At 44.1% G+C, this 26,458-nt stretch overlaps 1 protein-coding gene across 1 annotated transcript; it reads right to left on the bottom strand.

Annotated features, from left to right (window-relative positions):
- Positions 1 to 2,845: 2,845 nt before the first annotated feature.
- On the bottom strand, positions 2,846 to 26,224 carry tnfaip3 (tumor necrosis factor, alpha-induced protein 3). Its single transcript, XM_073055783.1, has 8 exons — positions 25,674 to 26,224; positions 14,069 to 14,259; positions 13,523 to 13,670; positions 12,054 to 12,224; positions 10,477 to 10,657; positions 7,821 to 8,869; positions 5,994 to 6,202; positions 2,846 to 3,546 (listed from the first exon to the last, which is right to left on the bottom strand). Exons 1-8 carry the CDS (start codon positions 25,978 to 25,980, stop codon positions 3,289 to 3,291), a joined length of 2,514 nt encoding a protein of 837 aa, XP_072911884.1. The 5' UTR covers positions 25,981 to 26,224; the 3' UTR covers positions 2,846 to 3,288.
- Positions 26,225 to 26,458: the final 234 nt, after the last annotated feature.

Below are 26,458 nucleotides of genomic sequence, written 5' to 3' on the forward strand. Positions count from 1 at the left end.
CCCGGCTCACTCAACCTGGCCTCATTAGGCACGCTCTCCTATCCAGGCGGCATCCTGGTACATCTCTCTGCACCTTCTCCAGAGCTTCCACGTCCTTTCTTTAACGAGGCAACAGGAACCAAACGCAATTCCTCTTTGAAATCTGGTCTGTATTTTCAAGATTTGGGATTTTATTTTATTGCAGCTGTCACTTCTCTCAGTAAAAAAGAATCACCTATTATCTATTATCACCTATTATAGAGTTGATGTGAATAGGCTGTTTCCATTGAGAGTAGGGGAGATTCAAACGAGAGGACGTGATTTGAGAGTTAGGGGGCAAAAGTTTAAGGGAAACACGAGGGGGTGTTTCTTTACTCAGAGAGTGATAGCTGTGTGGAATGAGCTTCCTGTACAAGTAGCAGAGGCCAGTTCAGTTGTGTCATTTAAGGTAAAATTGGATAGGTATATGGACAGGAAAGGAGTGGAGGGTTATGGGCTGAGTGCGGGTAGGTGGGACTAGGTGAGATTAAGAGTTCGGCACGGACTAGGAGGGCCGAGATGGCCTGTTTCCGTGCTGTGATTGTTATATGGTTATCTCTGCCCCTGTATTCCACTGACCAAGGGTACACACCATGGGCATTGCTTGTTTGTGCACCATGGACTGCACCCACTAAAACATGGGGGAATGAAACTGAATCTACGAACTACGAGGGGTGATTGGTAAGTTCGTGGCCTAAGGTAGAAGGAGTCAATTTTAGAAAACCTAGCACATTTATTTTTCCTACTTAGTCCAGCGGTCGTGGAGCATACAGATCCCTTCTTTGTAGAAGTCGGCATCTTGGACCTCCAGGAGTGGTCCACAGCAGGGGTGATTGATAAGTTTGTGGCCTAAGGTAGAAGGAGATGAGTTATACAGCTCTCGTTACATGTACGCGCAGTTCAACTCTGAGTGATCATGCAGAAAGTTTGAAGTTAATAACTTTTGTGGTATTTCTGTTTCAGATAATTGAAAATTGCAAGTAAGCACTGTCTGAGAAAATGGACAACATCGGCCTTCGTGCAGTCATCCGCTACCTCGGTCTCAAGGGATTATCACCCAAGGAGGTCCACGAGGACATGGTGGCAACACTAGGGGAGGGTGAAAAATAAACGTGCTAGGTTTTCTAAAACTGACTCCTTCTACCTTAGGCCACAACTTATCAATCACCCCTCGTATTTTGTATAAGCGGTTGAAATGCCACTGTATTTCACATATTTAATTCAGAATGTTAATACATTGTGCCACAGGAGTAGTGGGAACTTAAGGACTCTGACTTACTAGTTTGCTAACTGCAAGGCTTGAATACATCAAATGTTAGAGCAATTCAAAGGTGTACCCTCTCCTATCACTGTCTCCCACCAATCACAACACAATTAATTGATTCAAGATTGCTTCACGTCATTTCCAGTACACAAGTGTAATCGAAAATGAAATAATTACTACTCCAGATCTAATGTAGCACACAAAAAAAGTAAGATAAAGAACACAATAATAAATAAAAACAATTAATATAAATACTTAAGATAGCTTATATACATAGATTGATTACATGCCATAAAGTATCTGTATGTAAGGCGATTCTGACAGGAAATGATAAAGTAGTGGTGGGGTGGGTTAGAGAGTTGTGGTGTTCAGCAGCCTTACTACTAGCGGAAAGTAATTGTTTTTGTGTCTGGAGGTCCTGGCGTGGATGCTACGTAGCCTCCTCCCTGATGGGAGTGGGACAAACAGTCCATGAACAGGGTGGCTGGGATCCTTCATGATGTTACTGGCCCTCATCCGGCACCTTTCAGTATTTACATCCTTAATAGTAGTGCTGGTGATGATTTCTCCATCGTTTCCAGCTCTTCGTACAAACTTGAGAAAATATTTAAAGTTCAAAGCCTAATTACTTTGTTGGGATAATTCATTCCTCGTGCGGAGAGGATCATCAGGGTTTCTCTTATAATGGCCAATTAACCTGACAACCGGTGTGGGAGGAAACCGGAGCACCCGAAGGAATCCCACACACTTCACGGGGAGAATGTACAGACTTCCAGGTGGCGCCAGAATTGAACCCTGGCACACCCCACGCTGTCATAACTTGCACTGACTGCTGCACTACAGCCTTCCGCAATGCTGAGCGCAAATCCTAGTGAAGATGTGTCTTCTCATGGCCTGGTATACAAGCACCGATCCCCTGGTATGGAAAAGTCTACCGCCCCGTCAATCACAGGCAAAACCCTCCCCGCACACTGAGCATATTTACAAGGAGCGTCTCCACCAGAAGCCCATTCCGTTATCAAAGCCCCCCCACCACCACCAGCCAGACCATGCCCTCTTCCTGCTACCACAATTGGGCAGGAGATCCCACACCACAGGGTTTCAGAACAATTATTACCCTACAACCGTCAGGCTCTTAAGCCAGCATGGATAACTCCCAATCACCTCAACAGTGAACACAGCCTATGGACTCACTTTCAAGGACTTTACAAACATGTTCTCAGTATTGTTTATTGACCTCTTTTATTATTTGCATGACTTGCCTCCTTTTGCACATTGGTTGTCGGTCTTTCTTACGTATAGTTTTTCATAAAATCTATTGTATTTCTTTATTTTCCTGCAAATACCTGCAAGAAAATGAATCTCTAGGTGGTATATAGTGACATACAGTCTATGTATTTCATGATAAATTTAGTTTAAATTTTGACTGGAATTCAAGATAGCCTTGTGTGACCTTTATGAGGACAGGGGTAGGTGATAAAAGTTTGACCCATGCATCTTTCCATGAAAATGATCCACATCCAGTTGATACAACTTAAATAAAGCATTCTAGTGACACGTTGATTATGAAATGGGAAGGATGAAGTTTAATGTATCAACACATTTGAGATATTCTGTGTAACAAGGCAGAACAACCCTTGAAATCAAATAACTACGAATTCCAAGCCGCAGAAAAAGTTAGCGCGTGCTTTGTAAATAAGTAATAATTTATTAGAAAGTTGCTTTTCCATGTGCAAACATTATTAGAGTTTTCAATCAATCAAAATTAATTCTATTTATTATAAAGTATGGAGGAATGAAAACTAATTTATGCTTTACTTCAAACAGAATACAATTGTAAAAAGAATTTATTAATATAATAAATATGTCAAATTACAAATCAAACAACTTTATTAAGTTTTTCAGAAAGCTTTTCATTTGATGTTTTAATTCCCATGAAGGGTTCCATAAACAGCAAGTCCTCTTGGACAAGAACTGCCCTTTGTCTCCAGGCTTGGCAATGAAATCTATTTTCTCTGGTAATTGGAAATAAAAGCGTAGCACTCATTGCAATATCCATTACACTTTTCGTTGCCGAAATGTTCACAGCCCGTGACGTGGCAGCGCAGTATTGATGGGTGTTTGGAGGCGGGATCTCGGGGGGTGCCATGGTTGTCCTGCTGACACTTTAGGCAAAGTTCACAGTCACTGGTTGTCAGAATGTTATCACAGGAGTTTCTCGCACATTTAATCCTCTGATTATTCAACTCGTTGTGATCTGCAGGCTGAAGATACAAAGGTACAAGTTAAATAAGCTATCATTTAACTCTGAACGCTACAACAAATGCACAAACACCTCACCACCCTCATGAAAATGGTGTTGGAGGTAGATAGGGTCATAAAGAAACTGTTTGGCACACCGGCCTTCATAAATGTATTGGATGCTATGTTGAAGTTCTATACAACTTTGCTGAGGCCTAATTTGGAGTATTGTGTGCAGTTCTGGTCACCAACCTACAGGAAGGATATCAATAAGATTGAAAGAATACAGATAAAATTTATAAAGATATTGCTGGGAATTCGGGATCTGAGTTATACGGAAAGGTTAGTACTTTATTCCATTGAGTGTAAGAGGATGAGCAGCGATTTGATAGAGGTATACAAAATTATGAGGGGTATAGATAGGGTAACTGCAAGCAGGCTTTTCTACTGAGGCTGGATGAAACTAGAACTAGAGGTCATAGGTTAAGGGTGAAAGGTGAAATATTTAAGGGGAAGATGAGGAGGAAACTTAGGGGAGAATTTCAGAATGTCAGGTAAAGGTACAGCCAAGGACTGTGGAGATATCAAATCCTGCATTGGTCCACAGCCAAAATTGAAGTTAGATGTGTTAGTATGTGGGTGGTGGGAGAGTCCAGAGGGAGGAATTAGAAAACAATGGAAGAGTTTGAGAAATGAGGCTGGCAATTTTCATGCTGATAGGTTGCGGAACTAGGGGTAAAAACACACCAGCAAGCACCAGGGAAGCACTCAAATGGGGCGGTACCACTGAGAACCGGGTCCGAAGGTTTAAATGACGCAAAGCAGACCGAGCATTGGGTTGGAATAGTCAGGTATAGAGTGACAAAGGCATGGATGAGGGCCTCCGTGATAGGACGGATGAGGCAGGAGGCCGGGGTTAAAGACGTAGTAGAAGGTGGCGGTCTCAAGTGATGTTGTCAGAACTTCCGCTTTGCGTTGAAGCAGTTTCACGAAGAGGACTGAAGTCAAAGGCGGGGGGAGTGAAGATGTAAATATGATCAGTTGTCAAATACTGGACAGGCTGAGGCAGTGGGACCGTCTGTCAGGTGGACGTGTGCTCAGGGAGATCTGATGAGGGACAGGAAGGACATGTGCAATAGAAGATTCAAGAGTGTATTGAGGTCATGCATTTCATTAGAGCACAGTACACAGGCTCTTCGGCCCATAATGTTGTGCTGACCGTATAACCTACACCAAGATTGATCTAACCCTTTCCTCACACATAGCCCACCATTTTTCTATCATCCATTTAAGAGTTTCTTAAATGTCCCTAACGTATCTGCCTCGATTTCCACCCCGGCAGTGTGGCCCACACACCCACCGTTCTCTATATTAAAAAAAAAATCTCTAACATATCCTATACTTTTCTTCAACCATCTTTAAATTATGCCCCTTCATATTGGCCATTTTAGCTCTGGGGAAAAGGTCTCTGGCTGTTCACTCAATCTATGCCTCTTATCATCTTGTACACCTCCATCAAGTCACCTCTCAACCTCCTTCACTCTGAAGAGAACAGCCCGAGCTCACTCAACCTTTCCTCACAGGACATGCTCTCTAATCCAGGCAGCATCTTGGTAAATCTCCTCTGCACCCTCCCTAAAGCTTCCACATCCCTCCTACAATGAGGCAACGAGGACTGAACGCAGTATTCCAATATTCAGGATGTCGAGTTCCTCCGGCATTTTCTGTGTATCGCTCTGGATTTCTGGCATCTGCAGAACTCTTGTGTTTACAATATTCCAAATGTGGTCTAACCAGAGTTTTATAGCATTACAATAAGAATTTATTGTTATTTCTTATTTTAATTTATATTTGATGTATTATTGCAAAACTATTTTTATGATATTTGAGAGCTCAAAGGAGGTTCACGAGAATGATACTGCGAATCAAAGGGCTTCAGTATGAGGGCCAATTGACGGCTCTGGGCCTGTACTCACTGAAATTCAGAAAAATGAGATGGAATCTCATTAAAACTGAGCATTGAAATAGAGTGGACGTGAAGAAGATATTTAGAGTGGGGCAGTCTAGGACCAGAGGGCACAGCTTCAGACTAGAGGGACATCCATTTAGAACAGAGATAAGGACAAATTTATTTCGCCAGAGGGTGGTGAATCTGTGGTGGGTATGTTTAAGGCAGAGGTTGATACGTTCTTGATTAGTGAGTGCATGAAGGGTTACAGGGAGAAGGCAGGAGATTGGGGTGTGAGGGAAATGGATCAGCCATGATGAAGTGGCAGGGTAGACTTGATGGGCCAAATGGCCTATAACTTATGGCCTTATTTGTCAGTGATACTAAACCCAAGCTCCAATATTACTACGCAGCTGTTGAACTTAAACCCTGACTAACAAAGACCAATACACCTTCTGAATCATCATTTCAAAGTGCAAGTTAATGTTCTACAATCAATTGCAGCAAGTATCGCCCACTTACAGTGCTGGGATTGTCTTTGGACCCCGTTGCTTCCCTGTATCTTTGGTATTGTGTATCTATGAAACATTTTTGACAATATCCTTCAAAGTGACTCTTTCCAAATGTGCTGCAACCTTGGCCGCGACAACGAGGCATATTCTGGAATCTCAGGTCACTCTGAGGTGGGTGGTGAGAATTCCGGCGTGAAAGATTAGCTGAAGCGCTTTCACCTGTAAAAACAAAGAAGGAAAGTTGTATATTAAACATTGTTTTAACTCTCGCATTAAACAGCCTTATACAAGCAGGAGCACTGCACAATTCACTGCCTAGTAAACAAAAAACAAATTTAAAAACTAAAAATGAAAAATGAAATACATTAAAACCATAAGACATAGGAGCAGAATTAGGCCATTCAGCCCATTGAGTCTGCTCTCCCATTCCAGCATTGCTGATTTATTAGCCCTCTGAACCCCATTCTCTCTGTAACCTTTTACGCCCTGACTAATCAAGAACCTATCAGCCAATACATCCAATGACTTGGCCTCCACAACCGTCTGTGGCAATGAATTCCACAGATTCACCATCCTCTGACTAAGGAAATTCCTCAGCTCTATTCTAAATGGACGTCTCTCTATTCTTAACCTGTGTCCTCTGATCTTAGATTCACCCACTATAAGAGACATCCTCTCCACATCCTCTCTATTGAGGGCTTTCAATATTTGATAGATTTCAATGAAATCCCTCCTCATTCTTCTTAAAAAAAAGTTTTCTCGTTAGTTGCATTCTGAACAAATAAGACCCCTAAGCAATCACTGCGTACTGATAATATTTCTGTCTTCAGAAACATTTGAGGTAAAAATGCTGTAACTTTTGGAGACTAACTTAGTTATTAGTGGGACACACTGAACAACTACAATGCAGAGTATGTACGGAACAGGACAGCGATCAGGTACCCTCTATTACATATTTTGACTCGAATCTGATGATGTTTTTTCACCTGAAGAAACGTGGCACTAAAGTTCAACTGAACAGCAAACAGAAGACTTCCCTGCCCCATAATCTGAGGCCGAAATATCAGAGATACATGTTTAATTAATGACGGAGGACGGGGACTGCTTGCTTAAGAGAAAGTGAAGCTGCCAACAGGAAATGAACGCAGTACGTCAGACGGGTATAAAGGCACAGCAGATGTTACACTTGGGCGCTACCAATGCATGCTCAAATGATATTTAATCACTGTTGTAAACAAGAGCAACACACACACACACACAAAATGCTGGAGGAAGTCAGCAGGTCAGGCAGCATCGATGCAGAGGAATAAAGAGACGACGTTTCAGGCTGAGAACCCTCATCAGGACCCAGTAAACACTGAACTGTTCCCACAACCTATGGACTCACTTTCAAGGACTCTGCAACTCATGCTGTCAGTATTATTAATTCAGTAAATTATTACATTTGCAGAGCTTAGATTATTTTGTGCATTAGCTGTTTGTCAGGCTTTGCTTTCACCGATTCTATTGCGACAGCCTGCAAGAAAGCGAATTGCAGGGTTGTATACGGTGGCATTTACGTCCTTTGATAAGGTTCAAAATTCAAAACTATTTAACATCATTCCCAGTACATAAGTGTAAAGGAGAACAAAATAACTGTCACTGTGGATCTGATACAGCATATATATATATATAAAAAAAAATACTAAAGAATGCAATAACTTAAAAGAAGCACAACATAATAAATATAAATACATAAGGTTTTTTATGTATTTAGATTGACTGTATGTCCATAAAGTGACACAATATACAGAAACTTCGGAATGTTATTTTGAACTTTGAACTGTAAACAGCTTACCGTTTTCTCCGTAGGCAACATAGCAGATGGTGCAGTAACCATGGTTTTCCTTTGTTCCGAAGAACTGGCATCCAGAGTTCCTGCAGGACTGGCGGGTCCTGTGTGCTTCCTCGGGACCGAGGGCAGCTTGGTTTTGTGCTGTGATCTCCGGCAGCTGTGCCCCAGCGGCAGCACCCCAGACATTGGGGATCTGGTGTTGATCGCTGGCCGACGTGTGGCCTGTGTTCCTTGCAACCTGGCTCGGATCTGAATGCGATCTCTCGTGCCCGGAAAACTGAGATCCCGAGTCTTCATGCGAAGACGAATGAATTCCTTGAAATGTCTTTACCAAACACATATTACACAGTCCATTGATTGTGGTTACAGTATCCTGAAGACATCGATTACAGTGGGTATACTCCTGGTGTGATGGCTCACCGGTAACTTGTTTAGTCCTGGCCTTCTCCTGTGGAGAACCCAACCTCTCAGAGCTGAGCTCCGTGTGACACTGTTTGTTCGCCTCAGAAATCCGACTCTCAGGAACGTTGCCTGCCCTCACAGTCCTTGATTTAAAGCAGCGTTCGCATAATCCGTTGTGCTGAACGTTTAACGTAAAGGGACAGTTGGGAACCTTGCATTTCATGGCATTTGTTTCGCTGAAGAGGGCGAGGCTGGGCGCGGTGGGGGGTGCTGAGCGAGGCCGCGACGCGCGCTCGGGATCCGGGGACGTCACACTGACGACCAGCTCAGTCCGAGCGGGGCAGCACCCCTTCGTTTTCTGCTGCACTTGACCTTTCGGTTTGCCCTCGGCCTTTGTGGCCTTGGCCTGTTCAAAACACTCGTGACAAAACGGCCTCGTCTCCACAGAACAGTAAAAGAGACACCCTTGCGTGGAGCATTTTTCCTCTATGAGAGACCCTTGGTACACTGTGCCATTTATCTGCACACGGTTGTGAAAGGGCCGGTTTTTCTCGGGCAGATTCTTCTGCCACTGTTTGTACTCGTGGTTCACCAGCTGATAGTAATCCTCCACTAAATTCAAGTCTTCAGGGAGATTGCCTTCATCGAGCCTGGAAGAAGACGAAGAATTAGAATCAGGTTTAGTATCACTGGCATATGGGGTGAACTTTGTTGTTTAGCAGCAGCAGATTGCGATATTTAATAAAAAACATTTGGCAGGATAGAGGCACGTCTCTACCAAAGGAGGCGCAAGGTGCCCCTTCCCTCCGATAACCCTCAGGCCACCCCTGGGCAAGGTGCAGTACCTGCTTAGCCCCCCGCCCCCCCCCCCAGTCAGTGTCACCCAAAGCCATGGGAGCAGGAGGTGCAGATCACAAGTCACAGTGGTTATGCGACCACTGACGCCAGGCAGACAATCTCTGAAAAGCATTGGGAATGGCTGGAGTCACCCGTCTTGTGTAAAGACACCACTCAAAAGAAGGCAATGCCAAACTAAATCTGAGGGGAAAAAAAATGCAAAGAGCAATCATGGTCGTGGAAAGACCATGATCACCCATATCATACAACATGGTACATAACAAATGAATAAAAACCTGTAAATTACAGTAAGAAAAACATATATATGAAAAAATTAAAATAAATAAGCAGTGCAACAAAAAGTGGAGAGGTAGTGTACATTGTCCAATCAGAAATAGTGAGGCAGTGTACACAGATTCATTGTCCAATCAGAAATAGTGAGGCAGTGTACACAGATACATTGTCCAATCAGAAATAGTGAGGCAGTGTACACAGATTCATTGTCCAATCAGAAATCTGATGGCGGAGGGGTGAAGCTGTTCCTAAACTGTTGAGCGTGTGTCTTCAGGTTCCTGTACCTCCTCTTTGATGGTATTGCTGAGAAGAGAACATGTCGTGGATGACGTGAGTCTTTAACAATGGACGCCACCTTCTCTGAGTACGTGGTTAAAACTTGCCCCACATTTACTCCATCAAGAACAAAAATCACACACTTGTGAACCAAATCAGAAGATGTGGTGAGATTGCATGTGGCTGATCGATCATGCGGTGAATCAACTGGGCCTCCTACGTACAGGAAGAGTTCTCTTTTGGGCCTGGGATCTTGAGTGTGCATGTTTGTTTACTCAGCGGGCTCGACTTATCACGCTCACACTAACTTGCCCAGTGTGTACCGATAGGACCATTATACTATAAGACATTGGAACAGCATCAGGCCATTTGGCCCATTGAGTATGCACCCCTATTTGATCATGGCTGATCCATTAACCTCTCAATCCTATTCTCCTGCTGTCTCCCTGTAACCTTTCACACCCTGGCTAACCAAGAATCTATCAACCTCTGCCTTAAATACACCCAATGTCTTGGCCTCCACAGCTGCCTGTGGATAAAGAAATCCCTCCTCATTTCCATTCTAAATGGATGTCCCTCTATTCTGAGGTTGCGTGCTCTGGTCCTAGACTCCCCCACGATAGGAAACATCTTCTCCATATCCACTCTATCGAGGCCTTTCACTATTTGATAGATTTCAGTGAGACCTCTCCTCATTCTTCTAAACTCCAGTGACTACAGCCCCAGAGCCATCAAACGCTCCTGATACGTTAACCCTTTCACTTCTGTGCAACACAGACACGAGCAGAAACAAAGCAATTTCCAATCAACAATTGGGAGTAACCGATTAACGAACAGGACATTCACTCACTTTGCAGCTTTAATCAGGTGAATGGTTCCAAACTCCAGACCAGGTACGGGAATTTCAACCAGGTTTAAGTACTCTTCCAACAGCTTATCTTTAGTTTCTTCTTCGTTTGGTATTAAAAAGTGCATGGTGAAATCTTCAAATCTTCTCCTTCCATTGTGGACCAACGGAATAGCAGAGATTTCTGTTTGAGCACAAAGAATGTTCCATTAAGCAACATGTTCTGAACATCTTCCAATGGAAGGAAAACTCAATGTACAGGTTTGTGGAAAACTAGCTCAGAGTTAAAACATAGAACATTACAGCTCTTTTGGGAGCCCTTTATCAGCGTTTGAATCATCTTGGCTGCAGAGTGGCACTGCCTGTATTTATATCATGTTCTTGATGGGACGGGACGGGAACAAGGTGGCAAGCATTATAAACACAAGAGATTCCACACAAAATGCTGGAGGAACTCAGCAGGCCAAATTGAACAAATTTCATGTCACATGCCAGTGATAATAAACCTGATTCGGAGGTCAGGCAGCATCTACGGAAATGAAGGAACGGTTGATGTTTTGGGCCGAGACCCTTCATTAGGAACTATAGGCTGAACATAGAACACTAGAGCACAGCACAGACCCTGCAGCCCACGATGTTGTGCCAACCTTTTAGCCTACTCCAGGATCAATCAAACCTTTCCTTCCTACATAACTCTCCACGTTTTTAATCATCCACGAGCCTATCTAAGAGTCTTTTTAATGCCCCTAATGAACCTGCCTTCACCACCACCCCCGGCAGTGCGTCCCACACACCTCTGTAAAAAAACTGCCTCTCACATCCTCCTTATACTTTCCTCCAACCACCTTAAAAGATCGTTTAATGCCATCTCCTGTACACAAGTACAAAGGAGAACGAAATAAATGTTTCTCCAGATCCGATGCAGTACAACAAACACACAAGTTAAAGGACTCCATAATAAGAAAAATCTAAATGCACAAGATAGCTTATATACATAGACTGATCGTACGTCCATAAAGTGATGCCTGGCAAAAGAGTGTCGGTACATAAGGTGACTTACAGGAAATGATAAAGTAGTGGTGGTTGGAGGTGTGGAGGGGTGGGTTAGTGGGTGGAGGTGTTGATCAGCCTTACTGCTTGAGGAAAGTAACTATTAAACTATTTTAAAAGTCAAATTATTTGCTTCAACCTTCTATTGAAGCAACAAATGAGTAATGGATTAGCCACATCAATGTTCACAACTAATAAAACACAACAGATCAATAGTGCATCGCATGCTTATTGTGGATTTTGCTGAGGAAATGGAAGTTCCTTTCTGAAGCAAACAGGAAATCGTGAACTCCACTGATCTCCGCGTCACCTTATCCAGACTGGCTTACAAAATACGTATAAACATTCTAACTCTTGACATCGCACAGCACCATTGGTACATCAACACCGAATTTTGGGTCAGGTCTAGATGTCCTAACGTACATCACCTTTTCCAGCTCTTTGGAAGTTTAGCTACCATTATGTTTAAATTCACACTTTGAAAGAAGAGGAACATTTACGTTGATCGAAGTAAATAAAATAATAGATACCTAGATTCCTGTCTTTGATGGCAACGAGTGGAGAGAAATGCTGCATATCATAACCCAGTACGATGGGGTACTTGTAGCACTCGTGTGCTGGCCAGTGCAATGGCAAGTAAATCCCTCCAAAGTGCAAGGGGGCCAAGCTAGTGTTGTTGTCAAAGCTTCTCAGCACTCTGTCTGTAGGAAGAAATGGCCACATGTTAGCGTCAATATTACGAGAGAACTTCACTCCATAGAAACAGGTGAAACTTCCAAAACACACGCGCTCCAAAATCACCACGTGAAATCTAAAAGGGGTGATCCAAATTCCCTCTCGCTCACCAGACCTGTTCTAGAAAAAAACCACTGCAAATTGCTCGTTGAAAGCCTTGGAGATTCAAGCGGAATTTGAAGCTTATTGTTATCTGGCTGGACGCATATACAACCAAATGAAACGACTTTCCACCGGACCGTGATGCACCCACAAAGCATGTATCACACACAGCACATAAAACAAAACATTACCACAAATAAGTTAATAAAATATAATTAGAAAGTGCATGTAGTGTGCAGCACAAGTAAACAGTAAACATCTCGCTGTCCTGGTGACGAGACCTCGGTGGTGGCAGGGTATTAATTAGTCTCACAGCCTGAGGGAAGAAGCTGTTACCCAGTCTGGCAGTCCCAGTCCTGGTGCTCCTGTACCCCCTTCCTGACCGTAGTGGGTCAAGGGGATTGTGGGATGGGTGGTAGGGATACTTTAACAATACGCTGGCATGCACAGATTTTGTGGCCCATCAAGAAGTATCCTCAACTTGAATGGCTTGCTCAGCCACTTCAAGAGTACTCACCACATGGTGGCGGCCCCCGTAATGACACTAAGGCCAGATTAATAAAGATAGGATATTTCCTTCCATTAATAAAAAAAAAATAATTTCACAATAACTATGACCAACACTATTATCTTAACTCCAAATTGGTTTAATGAAAGGTACCTCAGTGGGATTTGTACAACCATCGCCACATCATTAGTCTGTATTTCCACAATGTTAGCGTTCATTTTGAGAGGACTAGGATTTAGGAGCAAGGATGTGCTGTTGAGGCTTTATAAGGCATTGGTCAGAGGACACTTGAAATATTGAGAGCACTTTTGGGCCCCTTATCCAAGAAAAGATGTACCAGCACTGGAGAGGATCCAGGGGTGAATGATTCTGGGAGTGGAAGGGTTAATATATGAGGAGTGTTTGATGGCTTTGAGTTTGTGCTTGTTGGAGTTTAGAAGAATGAGGGGGGTGGAGAATCTCATTGAAACCTACTGAATATTAAAAGGTCTGAATAGAGTGGTGTGGGGAGGGGGTTTCCTTTTGTGGGTGAGTCTAGGATAGAGGGACATCCTTTAGAACAGAGGTGTGGTGTTTCTGTCCCCACATTTCCAAAGAACGTTATAATTTACAAATAATATGAGGCTGTTTTTAAAAGGCCCATTCAACACTCACCTGCAATGACGATGATTGGTCTCCGAAGAATATTGGCAAGTACGAATATGTGGATTTCCTCCAGCGACTCATACGACAGTCCGGACTGATCCGAACTTGGGGACACAGAGGCCATTTTAACTACTTTTTTCCATTCTTCGTCCCAGTTCTGCAGAAGAAACATGTTAATGTCAGATACGATGTGGAGCAAGATAACTGTTCCAGACTCATTAACCACATCCTTTGTGATTATCTCTCAACAGAGGACATTGTAAAGGGTACAGGAAGTATTCCGTGGAACACACACAACATGCACGCAAATGAATATAGTTAAAAACCGTCCAACAACAGTTTCTTGTCCTAATTAAGTGTCCCAAATAAACAAAAAGGAATCCCGGTTATTTTCTCGATTAATTTTTGGTCTTTAAGAGTTGTCCCAAATAAGCGGCTGCCCCAATTAACCGATGGCCCAACTAACTGGAATCCACTGCAACCTGATAAATAATCCACAACCCACCCAACATTAAGAGCACAGCCACCCGGTCCCGGAAGTCCCCTCTCACTCACCTTGGTGTCGTAACGGAGGCCAGTTGCCTCAAACTCCTGCAAGCGGACGGATTCGACCTGCCAACGTAATTTGAAGTTCCTGGTGTCCGTTGCGGTCAGAGCCTCCCAGAGGGTCCTGCGCAGGGTGAGGTCGATGTCCTGTATTCCCCACATGAACTGCGATGTGGCGTGTAGCAGGCAGTTCCCGTCACCTGCCGCGCAAACAGGAAGGAGAAAAGTTCAAAGTGGGCCTTGGAACTGCTTTGGTAAAGGTAGTGCAATCCCCAGGTGCAGTCATTCATAAGAATCGGCTTTTCGCTTTCCTATCGGCAACACAAGAGAACGTTGTTCACCCACATAGAAGCTGAATTGATTTCACTGGGGTAATTACAACTGTCAGCAGTATACAAAAGCCATTAATTTCATCAGAGGTTACAAATTTGACTGCAGTACAATAGTGACATACAACATGAATTCCAAGGGCTTTCTAATGTTTAAAGTTCTTGTTGAGACTGAAGAAGGCTATTGTAGATTACAGGGAGATTTTGATCAGTTAGGGAAATGGGCTGAGGCGTGGCAAATAGAATTCAGTGCAGGTAAATGCGAGGTGAGACATTTTGGAAAGTCAAACCAGTGTAGAACTTGTACTATGAATGGCAGAGCACTAAGGAGTGAAATGGAACAGAGGGACTTAGGAGTTTGTTGAGTAGACAGGTAGACAAGGTGGTCAAAGTGGCTTCTAACATTCACCAGTCAGGACATTGAGGACCAGAACTGGGACATCATGTTGCAGTTGTGTAGGTCGTCGAGGGAGTGAAGGGCGGGCTCCACTTGGGAGTATTCCGTACAGTTTTGATCACCCCGTTATCGGAGACACGTGTTTAAACTGGGAAGAGTACGGAGAAGCATTACAAGGATGTTGCCAGGATGAGAGGACCCGAGTTATAGAGAGAGGCTGGGACACAGGAGAGCAAGGGGCCACCCTAATGAAATGCACACAATGATGAGAGGCATAGGTAAGGTGGATGGTGACAGTCTTCTCCCCAGGGTAGTGAAGTCTAAAACTAGGATTTAGGAGGAGAGAGAAAGTTTAGAGGGGACCAGCGGGGGAAGTTTTTTTTCCACGCAGAGGGCAGTGAGTATATGGAACGAGCTGCCAGAGGAAGTGGCTGAGGCAGGTACAAGAGTGTCATTTAAGAAGCACGTGGCGAAGCAGGGCTTGGAGGGATATGGGCTGAACGTGGGACACTGGGACTAGCTGGGTGGACACCATGGTCAGCATGCATGAGTTGGGCCGAAGGGCCTGTATCTATGCTGTGCTGTTCGATGACTCCATACGTGAGGGGTATTCCCCACAAAGCTACTATCTGCCAGATCATTCAGTGTCATGGAGTCATAAAACACGATAGCACAAAAACAGGCCCTTCGGCCCCTCTAGGCCATGCCCAACCATTAATCTGCCTAGTCCCATTGACACAGACCACAGCCCTCCTTACCCCTCCCAGCCTTGCACCCATTCTGATTTCTCTGATGGTGAAACCAAACCCACAGCCACCACTTGTGCCGACAACTTGTTCCACACTCTCACCACCCTCAGAGAAGTTCTCCCTCATGTTCCCCTTAAAACTTTTACCTTTCACTTTTAACCCATGACCTCTGGTTGTAGTCTCACCCCAACCTCAGTGGAAAAAGCCCGCTTGCAGTTACCCTACCTATACCCCTCATAATTTGGAACACCTCTGTCTAATCTTTCCTCATGCTCCTACTCTCGAGGGAGTAAAGTCCCAACCTAGTCAGCCTTTCTCTATAACTCAGGTCCTCAAATCTCAGCAACATCCTTGTAAACTTTCTCTGAACACTTTCAATCTTATTGACATTTTTCACGCAGGTGGGTAACCAAAACTGTGACGATGCTCCAATTCTTCAACGTAACAGTCCGACGGCTAAAGGTGAGGTGACCAATCGAGGGCATTTCCTGCTGTCGGTAGGCCCAGGGCAGCTTCTTCCCTCAGGCTGCGAGACTAATGAATACCCCGCCACCACCGAGGTCTCGTCACCAGGACAATGAGCTGTTTACTGTCTGCCTACGATGTGCACTTTGTATTATATTTTATGAACTTATTTATGATAACATTTTGTTTTATGTGCTGTGCGGGACATATATTAGTGCACCATGATCCGGAGGTCGGTTGCATATATGTGCAGTCCGGGGACAATAAACTTCAACGTGAACTTGATTGTTCTGTGTCTGTGGTTCTGAAATTGGAACTGCATATCTAATACCTTTGCAGGACACGTTGAGGTTGAAGGAATCCTCAAAATGAACTTTGCAGGCAAATGGAGGAAACAAACAGGGTGACTCACGTCCCAAGAGAAATGCCAAGAGGCAAATTAACTCCTTCTGACCCTTGCTTTTTTTTGGAGTGTGTACACAAGACTACTTAATGTTTAATGTCAGTTCCTGTACACAAGTGTAAAGGAGAATGAAATAATTGATGCTCTGGATCCAATGTTGATGCAATACGATAAAGAACAATAGTTTATGAAAAAACACAATAAGAATAAGATAGCTTATCTACATAGATTGATTATATTTCCATTAAGTGCAGGAGTGTCTGCTTTGGGTGACTGACAGGAAATGATAAAGTTGTGGCGGTTGGGGGTGTGGTGAGGTGGGTTAGTGGGTGGAGGTACTGATCAGCCTCACTGCTTGGGGAAAAGTAACTTGTTTTTGAGTCTGGTGAATCTGGCGTGGGTGCTATGTAGCCCCCTTCCTGATGGGAGTGGGGCAAACATTCCACGAGCAGGGTGGGTGTGACCCCTCATGACGTTACTGGCTCTTGTTCAGCACGTTTCTGCATATACGCCCTTGACGGTGGGTAGGCTGGTGCTGATGATGGTTTGGGCAGTTCTGACTACCCATTGTAGAGCCTTCCTGTCTGCCAGTGTAGCTTACGCCCATCTGTCCTCAAACATTAACTCTTTCCTCTCCACCGACGCTGAATGACCTACTGAGTATTCCCAGCATTCATCAGCCCCTCTCAGACAACACCAATCCATACCATATGTCCTTACCAACAACTCCGACAGCTACAACATTAAAGTTCAAGTTCATTCTCATCGGACTTTACATATATATAACCAAATAAAATAATGTTTCTCCGGACCAAGGCACACTTATAAGACCACAAAACCACAACAAATAGGAGCAGAATTAGGCCATTCGGCCCATCATGTCAGCTCTGCTAGTTCACTGTGGCTGATCCATTTTCTGCCCATTTAGAAAATAGTCTATGCTTTTGTTCCTTCTACCAAAGTGCATGGCCATACACTTCCCGACACTGTATTCCATCTGCCATTCCTTTGTCCATTCATCTACCATGTCCAACTCCTTTTGCAGCCTCCCTGTTTCCTCAACACGACTGCCCCTTCATCTATCTTCATATTATCCATAAACGTGGCTACAAAGCCATCAATTCCATCATCGAAAACATTGACATATAAAGTAAAAAGAAGTTGTCCCAACACCAAGCCCTGCGGAACACCACTAGTCACTGACAGCCAATCAGAAAAGGCTCCCTTTATTTCCACTCTTTGCCTTCTGCCAATCAGCCAATCATCTATCCATGCTATTATCTTTCCTGTACTATGATGAACTCTTATCTTGCTAAACAGCCTCATGTGCGGCACCTTGTCGAAGGCCTTTTGAAAATCCAAGTACACAACACCCACTGACTCTCCTTTGACTATCTAGCCTGTTATCTCCTCAAAGAATGCCAACAGACTTGTCAGGCAAGACTTCACCTTCGGCAAAACATGCTGACTTTGGCCTATTTTATCATGTGCCGCCAAGTAACCTGAGACCTCATCCTTAACAATGAACTTCAACATCTCCCTAACCACTGAGGTCAGGCTAACGAGCCTATAATTTTCTTTCTTCTGCCTCCATGCCTTATTGAAGAATGGAGTGACATTTGCAATTCTCCAGTCCTTTGGAACCATGTCAGAATCTTGAGAATTTTGAAAGATCATTACTAGCGCCTCCACAATCTCTTCAACTATTTCTTTCAGAAAACTGGGTGTAGTCCATCTGGTCCAGGTGATTTATCTACCTTTGAACCTTTCAGTTTCCCAAGCACCTTCTCCATAGCAGTAGCAACTGCACTCACTTCTGGCCCCTGACTTCTGGTGTACCGCCAGTGTCCCCACAGTGAACACTGATGCAAAATACTTATTCAGTTTGCCCACCATTCCCTTGTCTCCCATCACCACCTCTCCAGCGTCATTTTCCAGCAGTACGATATCTCTTCTCGCCTCTTTTTTACGATACATCTGAAAAATGTTTCGGTATCCCCTGTGATATTATTGGTTAGCTACTTTCATATTTCATCTTTTCCCTTTTTATGTCTTTTTAGTTGCCTTCTATTGGTTTTTTAAATTGTCCCAATCCTCAATCTCCCAGTAATTTTTGCTCTATTATGTGCCCTCTCTTTTGCATTTATGTTGTTGATAACTTCCCTTGTCAGCCACGATTGTGTCATATCTCTTTTAAAATACTTCTTCTTTGGGATGTGTCTATCCTGCGCCTTTCGAATTTCCCTCAGAAACTTCAGCCATTAGTGTTCTGCTGTTATCCCTGCTAGTGTCTCCTTCCAAACAACTCCATCCAGCTCCTCTCGCACACCTCTGTAAGTCCCTTTACTCCACTGTAATACTAATACATCTGACTTTAGCTTCTCCTTCTCCAATTGCAGGGTGAGGCCTATCATATTATGAACACCGTCTCCTAAAGGTTCCTTTACCTTAAGCTCCCTAATCAAATCCGATTCATTGCACAAACCCCACTCCAGAATAGACTTTCCCCTAGTGGGCTCAAACACAAGCTGCACTAAAAAGCCATCTTGTCTGTACTCTGCAAATTCTCTCTCTTGAGATTCCGCACCAACCTGATTTTCCCAATCTACCTGCATATTGAAACCCCCCATGACTACTGTAACATTGCCCTTTTGGCATACCTTTACTACCTCCCGTTGTAATTTGCGGCCCACACCCTGGCTGCTGGTTGGAGGCCTGAATATAACTCCTATCAGGATCTTTGCACCCTTGCAGTTTCTTAACTCTACCCACAAGGATTCTGCATCTACCGATCTTATAGCAGCTCTGAGGATTTGATTTCAGTTTTGATAACGGAACCACTCTACCCCCCTCTGCCAACCTGCCTGTCCTTTAAATACAATGTGTGCCATTGCATGTTAAGCTCTCATCTATGATCTTCTCTCAGTCATGACTCAGTAATGCCCACGCTACCAATCTCTAAATGTGCTAGATCAACTACCTTACTCCATATACTATGTGCAATTCAAATATTAAATTTTTAGACCTATATTCAACACCTTTTATTAATTTTGCCCCCATGTTACACTGCAACTCATGCCACTAACTGCAATTTTCCCCTATCATCTGCCTGTCCTTCCTGACAGTCTCACTACACACTGCATCTAGTTGCACACCAACTGCCCCATCCTCTTCCCAGTCACTCTGTTTCCCAATCTCCCCGCCAAATTGGTTGCAAACCCTCACCAACAGCTCCAGCAAACCTGTCCACAAGGATATTGGTCTCCCTCGGGTTCAGGTGTCACGCATCCCTTTGGTACAGGTCACACCTTCCCCAGAAGAGATCCCAATGATCCAGAAATATGAAACCCTGCCCCCTGCACCGGTTCCTCAGCCACACAGTCATCTGCAAAATCATCCTATTCTTGCCCTCACTGGCACGTGGCACAGGCAGCAATCCAGAGATCACTACCCTGGAAATCCTGCTTTTTGGCTTTCCACCTAACTCCCTAAATTCTCTCTTCAGAACCTCCTCTCTTTTTCTACCGATGTCGATGATGCCAATCTGTGTCAGGACTTCTGGCTGCTCACCCTCCCCCTTTAGAAAGCCACGGACCTGGTCTGAGACATCTTTGCACCTGGGGGGCTGCATACCATCCAGGCGTCTGTTCCACGTCCGCAGAATCTCCGCACGCCCATAAGACGTAGCAGCAGAGTTGATCGTGACTGATCCGCTTCCCCCTCAACCTCTTCCTCCTGCCCCCTCCCCGAAACCTTTCATGCTCTGACTTATCAAGAATCTGTCATTTTCCACCCAGTGACCTGCTCCCCACGGCTGTCTGTGGCAACAGGTTCCACGGAGTCAGCACCCCTTGGCTAAAGAGAGATCTACTCCTCTAACATCCCTACTGCAGTCTTCTTCTCCCCCCTTCCCTTCTGAGCCACAGCACCGACCCTGTGCCAGAGACTCGGTCGCTGCGGCTGTCCCTTGGTAGATCGTCCCCACCAACAGTATCCAAAGCAGTATACTTATTATTGAAGGGAGCAGCCGCTCTGCACTGGCTACCTATTTCCCTTCCCTCTCCGGACAGTTACCTGCATAAACGTACAGAACGCAAGTCACATGCTCCACACATCGAACAACGCATCACCGCAAGTAAGCTAATAAAATGTAATCCGAAGTGTGTGCATTGCACAGCACAGGTAAACAACAAGGTGCTCACTGTCCTAGTGACGAGACCTCAGAGGTGTCAGGGTACTCATTTGTACAGGAGCCTGAAGGCACACACTCAGCGATTCAGGAACAGCTTCTTCCCCTCTGCCGTCCGATTCCTAAATGGACATTGAAGCTTTGGACTCCGCCTCACTTTTTTTTTAATATACAGTATTTCTGTTTTTGTACATTTTAAAAAAATCTATTCAATATACGTAATTGATTTACTTTTTTCTTATGTTGTATTTTATTTATTATTTTTTTCTCTCTCTCTGCTAGATGTTGTATCGCATTGAACTGCTGCTGCTAAGTTAACAAATTTCATGTTACATGCCAGTGATAATAAACCGGATTCTGATTCTCACTGCCTGAGGGAGGAATCTGTTACCCAGACTGGCGGCCCTAGCCCTGATGCTCCTGTACCTCCTTCCTGACAGCACTGGGTCAAACAGATTGTGGGATGGGTGGAAGGGATCCTCAACAAGGCCTCGGGCCCTTTGTGTATAACACTCCTGGTAAGCCAACAGTTATCACAAACTCCTGTAGGGACTCAGCAGGTCAGGCAGCATCTACGGAGAGGAATAAACAGTTGACGTTTCGGGCTGAAACCTTCCTTCAAGACAGACCAGAGTTAATATCGGAAAGTTAATTGAAGCAAATTAGTGCAGCCCATCACTCCTACTGTGGCACAGGCCTTCAATGGCAGCTCACCAGAGTCCTCTGTCTTGGGCCAGTCCCTCAAGTTTTCCCAGGTGGGGCCCATCTTCTTGGTGTATCCTTCCTCTCCCAGGGATGAGCTCTTTGGAGCTTCTGTACCCCAAGATTTTACAGGACGGGGTTGCTTGCCCCAAGCCCAACCCTTCTCCTCTTACAGCCGGGCTTGGTAGAGTTAAATCATCGCAGTGAAATTTTATACAAATTTGCTGCTTGGTAAGATGAAATGTTTAGTACTTGGGATTTTGCTAACCATTAATTATGAAAACCTAATTTGCATTTTTGTTTTGTTGTCAGCAGTTTTGACCATGCTGGAGGTGCTGCATTACTTACGCAGTCAACCTCAGCAGTTCAGTGAAGCACTGAAGTCGTTTTGCTTTCAGATGCGACATTAAAAGATTCAATGGAATTTTCTGAAGAGCGGTGAGATTTTCCCCATGTTCTGGCCAACAGTTCTCTCACAGCTAATAAATCCCCACCATCTGATAATTCACTCATTGTCCAGCTGGTGTGCAAACCTGCACCTTACTTTTTTCCACTTACAACATCGGCTGGATCTCTAAAGTAAATCCGAGTTCATTTTTGATTTGAACATTATAGCAGACATTCGATTATGCAGCCAGATTGGTTCTGTTCCCATTGCTGATACAAGAAAACAATGCTTCCTCTTATTAAAGCAATGGAAACATCAGACAAAGTTTTGTCCAAACTGTCTTTAAAAAAAAAAGCCAGACAAAATATAATACAGAATTTACAAAGGTGGTGAATGATTGCATATGTGCTGTGTGTATTACCGTGTAATAAATTCACACAGGCAACATAAATGACCCAAAGTCATCGAGGTGTGCACAAAAGAACTGAAATGTGGGGAAGTGTTTGTCTCAACATTAATACGTAGGCTATATGTGCTTTGTGTGACCGTTGGCAATGTGTTTTTGCACCTCGGTCCCAGAGGAACACTGTGTTGTTTAGCTACATTCACAGGCATTCATGTATGGTTGAATGACAATTAGGACTTGAACTTGAGCTATCTGGGCCTTTCAATATGCAACAGGTTTCAATGAGATTATGAAATTAAGGAAGAGATGGTCCAAGCATATTCCCATGGGGGTCAAAGGGAGAAAATCTTTGGATCATGAGGGCAAAGAGCCCAACTTACGGGTGCTTATCACAAATGCAGGTTTGCACATCCCAGCAATAAGGCATCCGGAGAACGACAGGGAAGGCGGCCATTTAAATATGTAAAAATGCAAAAGAGAGTGCTGATAAAAGATTAAGTAACTGGGAAACTGGAAGTGTACGGAGAGTTAACATTGAGGAGAGGGCGCATTTCGGAATCAAAAACAGAAAACCTTGCACATGGGCGATACTAAGTCAGGTACTATATCAGGCTGAGGTACTAAATCGGCACTTTATGTCTGTCTTCATCAGGAAAGAGGTTGCCCCCACATTGTGTCGAAGACAGTTCAGTCACAAGACACATTAAAAATTGAGAGTCTTGATGAGGGGTCTCTGGATTGGATTCCAGAATGTATTCCCTATAGATGTAGGGGAGGCAGGCTCCACTCTGGCCTTCCAGAGGGATCTTGAATAAATACTTGTTGGAGAGAAATGTGCAGAGAACATGCTGTAGAGGGTGGGGGGGTTCCATCAAGTTCCTGTGGTAAAGGGATAGCCAAATGGCCTCCTTCTAAGCAAAGAACCATCCATCATTCAACCATAAAGCCTGCACCATAGAGCTTTCTATCGAGCACACAATGCTAAGAAGTGTTTAGCTTGCTTAACAATTTTCTGATAAACCATAATGGAAGTCATACGGCATACAGTGCCTACTTCGGTAACACGTGCCGAAACAGAACCTACACAAGCTGAATTCATTAACCGTGCTGAATGAATCATGTGTACATTTTGTGTGGGGCGGAGTTAGAGAGAGGGGAAGGCAGAGGAAGGGATAATAAAACCAAGGCAAGTATTGTAACCAAATTTAACCCACATACACATGGACCTTCTCATGAAGGACGGCAACATGAATCAGCTAGGGAATGCACTGAGCTCAATCTTTGGACTTCCTTTTTAAGAATGTAAAATTCCGGTGTAATCTATGGAATTTCCAAATGAGTAGCACTTTGACTAATACTACATGTTGCCTTGACAGTCACCATTACTCTGCAGTGAAGAATGGTTGTCTGAACCCTGCTTTAGGCAGTGGAATTTCCAAGTGGGGGTGGCCGGGGAGTTTGGGTACTTGGAATGTCTGTGCATTACACAAGTCAAATTTGATACAACCAATCACAGTTGGGACTTTTAGGGGAAGTTTTAATTTTAATAGACACCTACGCTCTTCTCCATTGACTTTATTTTCACATCCCCAGACACGTCAGCACTGAATCACCAAAAATACCTAAATTTCTGAATGCAGAAATATGTGCTTCGCATGTTGGCAAATTCAGCAGATATAAAGTAAATATTGATTGGCAAAGAATATTGTCTGAACATTCCTGATACAAATCTGTACATTGTTTAACAAATACTTTGGTCGTAGTGCGTGCAAAACTGTCCAGTCATTTATTGCTTTGCTATATAAACTGAAAATGAAACTACGTAAAAGTTAGCCTGAGACGGTGTCAAGATTAATTTCAGTTTTTCAAAAAGCTACATTATGTAGCAATAATTATCCAGCCTTCTGTGCAGAGCTAGTGGACAATATACTCCTGAAGAAGCAAGTGGTGTCATGAATTTAATAACAAATTATGAATTGGGACATAAAAGTTTAAACTTTATTATCCTCAAATTAAATCATCAGCTTTTAATACCCATATCTAATAATCCCAGATGGCTTATTTTCAATTTTCCACAGACAACCATGGAGGCCAGGTCATTGAGTATATTTAAGCCACAGGGAGAAGGCAGGAGAATGGAGTTGAGCGGGAATATATGTCAGCCATGATGGAATGGTGCAGAAGACTTGATGGGCCAAACAGCCTAATTCTACTCCCATGTCTTACGGCCTCATGAGAAAATTCAGTATTGAGCATTTTCCTGTACGTTTGCTTAAAAACAAGGCCTAAAGTTTTGCAGTAAGCGTGCTCAAAGAACACGTTCAAAAACTACGCATGCTCACTGTGGATTTTACTGAAATCAGGTGGAATTACCACAAATGATGGAAATACAAATTTAATTGACTAATATGAAACAAACTTAGAAAGCATTCCAATACCTGGATCCTAAATCAACCTGAATGAAAAGTCAAACAGTGTCGACCACAAAATATGCCCACCTTGGAAATATTGCATGAGATTTTCACTGAGAAACGAAAGCACCATACCAACTATTTGCACATTGGAAGAACTAACAAGTAGATTGAAACCTTTACTGATTGCATGGTGTTCTTTCTTTAGATGTTATTTTTAATATCCAAGGGAATGTAAACAGGAGAGCTTGGAGGCCCCACCTTTGTGTTCTCCTCCACCACCAATAGACATCAGAGCTGATGTTCAAGTCTACCTTTACTCCATTTCCCCAAACCATCCCCAGAAGCCCCGATTCCCTTCATATCCAAAAACAAAATCCGTCGGCCCACTCCAACTTTACACAATGCCTTACATCCTCACTGAACTAGCACTTTGAGTAATTTTAAAAATTAAGCTAATTCTTTACTCCCCTGGACTGGAGAAATGGCAACATAACTCACTCGCATTATGCAATTAAAAACAACAAGCAGCATATTGGAAAGCACATAGTCTCTTTACAATGCAGGGGATATTTCTTACAGTGGGGGAGCCCAGAACCAGAGGGCCATAGCCTCAGAATAGAGGGTGGTGAATCTGTGGAATTCATTGCCCGCAGATGATGGTAGAGGCTAAGTTGTTGGGTATACTTAAAGCAGAGGTTAATAGGTTCTTGATTAGTCAGGGCCCCAAAGGTTACAGGGAGAAGGCCGGCGAAAGGGATTGAGAGGGATAATGGGTCAGCAGAGCAGATTCGACGGGCCGAATGGCCCAATTCTACTCCTATGTCTCTTGGACTTAAAACATCATAAATCATAAGGCAATATACAATTGCAGGTAATGTCCCTGTAAATGCAATCATTTACTGTGAGAATGATACAACAGGTTTGAGATTGTTCCTTGGCATTCTTCAGTACACACCAGCTTTTTTTGTGCTGTATGGTATCAGGAGGAACAATTATTTCGTTCTCCTTTACAAAGTGCAAAGATAGCTTATCGTTATATAACATATATATCAATATGTTCTTTTGACAATATAAAAGGGAACGAAATGGTTGTTACTCCGGATCCGCTGCAGCACAAAAAAAAACACAACACAAAAACAACCTCTCGGATTAGAGAAGGTGTAGTTTCTCACCGTTGGTTTTCAAAGGGACGAGTTTCTTCACCTCTCTGCACCAGTTGAGGTTGCCGCTGCCCTGCAGGGCGTTCTGCAGCGCTCTGTCCAGGAGAGTATCTTGGATCATATTCCGGAACGTGGGGCTGAAGTGACTCTGGCGAAAGAGCTCCACCGTGTACCTGTGCAGGCTCCTGAAGTGGTGAATCAGCCTTTTGGCGCAGCTCGGCTTCAGCAGGTCACCCTGGATCTTCTCCCGGAGCTTCACGTACTTGCTCAGGTTGCTGGCGAAGAGGAACTGCGGCAGCAGGTTGCCGTCAGCTGCCATCTCCCGCAGAGCCGGCTCGGTGATACCCCGCACGCACGCACACACTCACTCTCAGCCTGCCGGCCGCAGCGGGCACATCAACTCGGCTCTCGGCTCGCTACACCCGCGCCGGCGCCTGGCTCCGCTCCCGGTCCCTGTCTGAGGACACTCCTACCTTCCCCTCCCTTCTCTTTGGTGGAGCCAGGACAGAGGGGAAAAACACGCCGGACTTTCCAGCGGGGATTTCCAGGCGGTGGCGACGCAGGCGACCTCGGCTGCCGACAGGGGGAGCAGCGGCCGACAGCTGCTGGCGTCGATCCCACGTAGACGCACCACACCGCCCTGATAACGCAGGCACATTATACACAGTACCCTGATAACGCAGGCACATTATACACAGTACCCTGATAACGCAGGCACATTATACACAGTACCCTGATATACACACACCACACCGCCCTGATAACGCAGGCACATTATACACAGTACCCTGATATAC

The sequence above is a fragment of the Hemitrygon akajei genome, chromosome 9 (assembly GCF_048418815.1).
Source record: "Hemitrygon akajei chromosome 9, sHemAka1.3, whole genome shotgun sequence".
NCBI classification, from domain to species: domain Eukaryota; kingdom Metazoa; phylum Chordata; class Chondrichthyes; order Myliobatiformes; family Dasyatidae; genus Hemitrygon; species Hemitrygon akajei.

Coding starts and splice junctions, on each gene's coding strand:
- tnfaip3 (XM_073055783.1), bottom strand. CDS start 25,980: ATGGCAGCTGACGGCAACCTGCTGCCGCAGTTCCTCTTCGCCAGCAAC. Junction 13,671..14,068: donor GCCTCCGTTACGACACCAAG/GTGAGTGAGAGG, acceptor TTTCTTCTGCAG/AACTGGGACGAAGAATGGAA. Junction 12,225..13,522: donor ACCAATCATCGTCATTGCAG/GTGAGTGTTGAA, acceptor TTCTTCCTACAG/ACAGAGTGCTGAGAAGCTTT.